This window comes from Colias philodice, chromosome 30, assembly GCF_061535455.1.
Source record: "Colias philodice isolate Cphi_HAF_F1 chromosome 30, ilColPhil1 Martin Lab GWU primary, whole genome shotgun sequence".
Lineage (NCBI taxonomy): Eukaryota > Metazoa > Arthropoda > Insecta > Lepidoptera > Pieridae > Colias > Colias philodice.
In genome coordinates, this window is record NC_143115.1 from 2372469 (window position 1) to 2377792 (window position 5324).

The 5324-nt window shown below is 34.1% G+C and overlaps 1 protein-coding gene across 1 annotated transcript; it reads left to right on the forward strand.

Moving 5' to 3' along the window:
* Window positions 1–315: 315 nt before the first annotated feature.
* Window positions 316–4605, forward strand: LOC149475410 (catalase-like). The gene is made up of 2 exons (XM_089713211.1): window positions 316–426; window positions 3135–4605. Exons 1-2 carry the CDS (start codon window positions 316–318, stop codon window positions 4575–4577), a joined length of 1554 nt encoding a protein of 517 aa, XP_089569337.1. The 3' UTR covers window positions 4578–4605.
* The last annotated feature ends 719 nt before the right edge of the window (window positions 4606–5324 follow it).

Below are 5324 nucleotides of genomic sequence, written 5' to 3' on the forward strand. Positions count from 1 at the left end.
TCGTCTAAAACATAATAAATTATATACTAAAACCTTCCTCTTGCATCACTCTATCTATTAAAAAAATCCGCATCAAAATCAATTGCGTAGTTTTAAAGATATAAGCATACAAAGGGACATAGAGACAGTGAAAGCGACTTTGTTTTATACTATGTAGTGATAGTATAGTAGGATAGAATAGGATATAGAGATTAACAAAAATATTATTCAAAACACCCTGTATACACATTAGCTCCTCATGCACTCTATATAAGCGAAGCAAAAATAAATATAATCTTAATTAAACTGAAAATGAGAACACAATGCATGTTTATAATGTTAAAATTTCAATTTTTGCATATATTGATAAAACTGTTAGTTACTGTACGGGGTGAGGCTCTTGATCCGATAACGGACCAAATTGTTTTATACAAGGAGAGAAACAATGTAAGTTACCTTTTAATATATTTATTAGTTTAGGTATTTAGTAATTCCGCCTCCTTGGTACAGTGGTTGACGCGTGAGCGTAGCACCGAGGGGTCCTGGGTTCGATTCCCGGTGGAGACGATGAAATAAAAATGTCTCGGTCTGGTAGGACACAGAAGGCTGATCACCTACTTGTCCCTAAAGAAAATCAGTGAAACAGATGTATAATGCATCTGCCCCTTACCCCACTAGGGGACATGGGACTTCACACATTAGTACAAACAAACAAACTTATGAATAATATTATGCAGCAAAATAACAAATATCTAACTATTATTTTTATTTTAAGGGCCGATTTTTCAATGCTTGGATAAAACTTATCCGTCCAATAAAGTATTACACGATAATATTAAAATGTCACGTAAACTGTCAAATACGGGCAATTAGAATACGTTTTTAAAATCTGGGGGCACGGCAGTGCCCCCGCCAAGTCGAGCAAAAAAAAGCGGCACGGCCGTACCATCCTTTTCTCGAAGCAATTCGGGCCTTTTTCGACCCCCTATAATTCGGTTGTGGATAAAGCAAGAAACCTGAATCTTCAGTAACTAATCCGGCATTGTATAAACACGGAATATTTAAAATTTCAGTCAATTTGAACCAGTAGTTTAAGAATGACAACTTGTTAAAGTTTCTAAATTTTGTCACTCACTGACTCACCGATCATCAAAAGTCCAAGGCACTTCTAGCAGACTTAGAAGCTTCATATTTGGAATACATATAGAGTTTAGTGTCTTAATCATGGGAAAACTTAAATATTTTGTAATTTCCGTCCAGTTTTCCAAATACACCAACTGCATCAATAACTTTGTAATCCCATATAAATATATGGGATTACAAAGTTATTTATACAGTTGGTGGTTGGTGGTGGTTATAAATTTAATAGGTGTAGATAGGTACCTACCATATGAGGCAAGGGATGGGGTATAGGGTGGGTAAGGGTGTGTTTAGCCCATGAAACTGAACAACATTATTACTTGTAAAATGGTCGACGTAATGAAAAACACATGATTGGACATGTCTTGAAGTACGAAAATCTAATAAAACAATATATTATACTTTAAATCTGTTATATATAAATTGTTGGCGCGACTAGCCTCCTTACAGACAGACTGGCCTCTATTTTACTCTATGACTGACAAGCAAAATATACGCCAAAATGACAGAACAATGAAATGTGAATGCCTTCGAGCGAGCGGCAGCCGCACGCATACGTGCGAGCGCCTTCATGCTGTTCGGATGTGCCTCGAAACCTAACCTATAAGTTTGCGATTTTCATTTATAATTTCGATTGATAAATTACATTTACGACTAAAAGGCTTGCTCATTAGTTTACTGATATTATTTGCTTATGATTGGGATGTTGTTTGGTTAATTTTAAGGAACTTACATAAATACCTTAGTCTTCAAATATAATTACTTAATAGTGTCGGTCGGAGGAAGACTACATATAAAAATAAGAAAATATCATAAGACCTTTAACAAAATTCGTTAGAAGTAGATGGTATCAAAAAGAAAGGCTCTACAAAAAGAAGTGAGATCCCATCAAAAACATCCTGTAAAAAACCCAAGTCTCGCAGCTCAGTCTTTCTACCGTCAAAAGTTGTGAGATCCATGTAATACCAAGTCGGTTAATCTATTTAGTGTCTACTTGAAGGACCTTCTGTCTTAAGTTATTACATAAGTTATTATCATGCCAATATTAAAAATATTTAACGTTTTAAACAAATAGATCGACTTGGACATCGCATGAAAACAAAATGAATATTACAATATTATATTAGATTCTTTAGTCTCTCGCGCCTCACGCGATTGAAACTCTCGTTCCTGTTGGTCGCTGGCCCGTCGTGCTGTGTAGTGTGATACATACTAATAATCAAATCAAGCGATGTCCAAGTCGATCTATTTGTTTAAAACGTTAAATATTTTTAATATTGGCATGATAATAACTTATGTAATAACTTAAGACAGAAGGTCCTTCAAGTAGACACTAAATAGATTAACCGACTTGGTATTACATGGATCTCACAACTTTTGACGGTAGAAAGACTGAGCTGCGAGACTTGGGTTTTTTACAGGATGTTTTTGATGGGATGGTAGTTTTATATACATTATTCGACGAATAAGTTTTATCCAAGCATTGAAAAATCGGCCCTAAATATGATATTAGTTGAGTTTAAAAAAAAATAATAAAACAAAATAAAGGAATTACCTGTTTGCTGGTTTTTGAAGCATTTACGAATTGTTAAAAACTTCCCAAACATTTGTGTATTAATAATTATTATCTTACTAGCTTCTTCTTTGCTGCTTCGCCCGCTTTGTCCCAAACATAATAAATTATATACTAAAACCTTCCTCTTGAATCAGTCTATCTATTAAAAAAACCGCATCAAAATCCGTTGCGTAGTTTTAAAGATTTAAGCATACATAGGGGCATAGGGACATAGGGACAGAGAAAGGGACTTTGTTTTATACTAAGTAGTGATGATGCCTGTGGCTATTTAAAAGTTATATTATCCCATTGAGCCCCGAACGGCCCGATCGGTCCACGACACAATAGATTTTATATTGAGTCTGTGATTCCGGGGCCTGAGTGGGATTACATTATCATTCATCATAATCCACTACATCGTTTTCTACATATATTATATTAACATTAATTTATGTTACAGGGATCGCGAACTTATATGACTACCAGCAATGGGGCAAGAGTAGAATACAATGATCTAGTTACATTAAACAGCAGAATAATTTACAACAACTATTTCATGGATTCCATAACTCATCTTGATCGACAAATAATTCCAGAGCGAGTTGTACATGGGAAAGGTTCTGGAGCATTCGGATATCTTGAAGTTACGAATGACGTCAGCAAATATATCAAAGCAGATTTCCTTAACAAAGTGGGTAAGAAGACTCCGGTAGCTGTTAGATTTTCGCTTGCTGGTGGAGAGCGAGGTAGCAGTGATGGCACCCCAGGTGGTCTACGAGGATTCGCTGTAAAATTCTACACGAAAGAAGGAAATTTCGATATACTTGGCTTAAACACACCCATGTTTGCTCTTAAAGATCCTGTTTTATTTCCGAACTTAATTCATGCTCTTGGGAGAAATCCGGCAACTAATGTTCCTGATCCAAATACGGTTTGGGACTTTTTCACACGCTATCCCACGACTTTGAACATGTTTTTACGGTTGTTCAGTAAAGCTGGTACGCCAAAAGGCTATCGCTATATGCCTGGGTATGCTGTACATACGTATCAAGTTCAAAATAAAAATGGTGATATATATTTTGTTAGATTTCACTTCATGCCAGAAAATGGTAAAGAAAGTATATCTAATGAAGAGGCTTCGCAATTAGATCCTGACTCATTTACCAGAGATTTATATGAAGCGATTGCTTGTGGAAAACGTGTTGCTTGGAACTTTGGAATACAAGTCTTAACAAAAGAACAAGCATTTAATGCAAAGATCGACGTCTTCGACACAACTTTAGAGCTCCCATTTCAAGATTACCCCATAACTCCTGTGGGCAAATTAGTTCTCAATAGGAATCCACTAAATTTCTTCGCTGAAGTAGAACAACTAGCTTTCTGTCCATGTAATTTAGTACCTGGAATAGATGGATCTCCAGATAAACTATTCGAAGGACGTATGTTTTCTTACAGAGACACTCAGAACTATCGTTTAGGAATAAACCATAAGAATATTAAAGTGAATTGTCCGTTCGAAACTGTAGCACGTACCTACAATAGAGATGGTGTTGCACCAGTTGGTTATAATGGAAAAGATTCACCTAATTACTACGAAAACTCTTTTAATGGTCCAGTTGCATACCACGATATTAAGAGATCGAAATTAGTAAAAATAAAACAAGAAAAAGCTAATAACTTTGAACAAATAGCTAAATCATATTTAGACATGGATGAAGATGAAAAAGATGTTGTAATCACCAATATAGTTAATAGTTTAGGTCCTGCTATAGATTCCTTGCGCGATAAAGCTGTCAAAATATTTACAGAAATTGAGAAAGATCTTGGAAACAGAATTAAGAAAGGTTTAGAAGGATTCAGTAGAGAACCAGTTTGTAATATGACCTTGGATAGTTGTTCATGATAATTCCAGTCTGTTTTAAATATCATTTAATAATTAACTTATGCATGTGAATAACTGTATTAATTATTTGATAAGGTTAAAAAAATCATGTTTGCGAGTGCATTTTTACATGTTTTTGAAGTGAAACTTCTTTATCGGGGTTGAAAAAAAATGTAATGTGACATTTTTCCGTTACGCGCCATCTTTTTCTTATCCCTATCACGCGTGATTCGACGTATTTCTGTAAAGTTGCTTAATGCATATAGCAAATTATTTTTTGAAAAATAAGGTTATAAAGAAGTTTCACTTCTTACGTGTTTACACTAGTACACGCACACATTTTTTATATGTTTAAGAATGTACATTGTACACATTTTAAATGTAATTTTTTAAAAATGATTTAATAAAAATACAATCCTGCTTATCCCAATAAAAAGCAAAAAGTAATAAAATGTGAATGTATGTGTGTTTGTCTTTCGAAAACGAAACTAAGTAAAATAACTTTAAATGTATATTTCATTTAAACATTTCAAAGTTTTAAATTGTTGATTATGTTATTCTTTTTTTTTACAATACTTTTAATTTTATTTATAAAAGTTCAGAACCCGTGCAATAAGGTTATTGACTTCAAAAAAACCTTTTATTATTACTATAGTAGTTATGAAAAACAGGTTGTTTTTCTAGTCATCCTACATCCTACTAATATTAAAAATGTGAAAGTTTGTGAGGGTGTGTATGTGTGTGTTTGTTACTCTTTGACGCAAATAC

Bases quoted from the DNA above. Each gene is read 5' to 3' on its own strand.
- LOC149475410 (XM_089713211.1), top strand. From the start codon at position 316: ATGTTAAAATTTCAATTTTTGCATATATTGATAAAACTGTTAGTTACT. The intron at 427-3,134 runs GTAAGTTACCTT...TTTATGTTACAG, and splicing joins TATACAAGGAGAGAAACAAT to GGATCGCGAACTTATATGAC.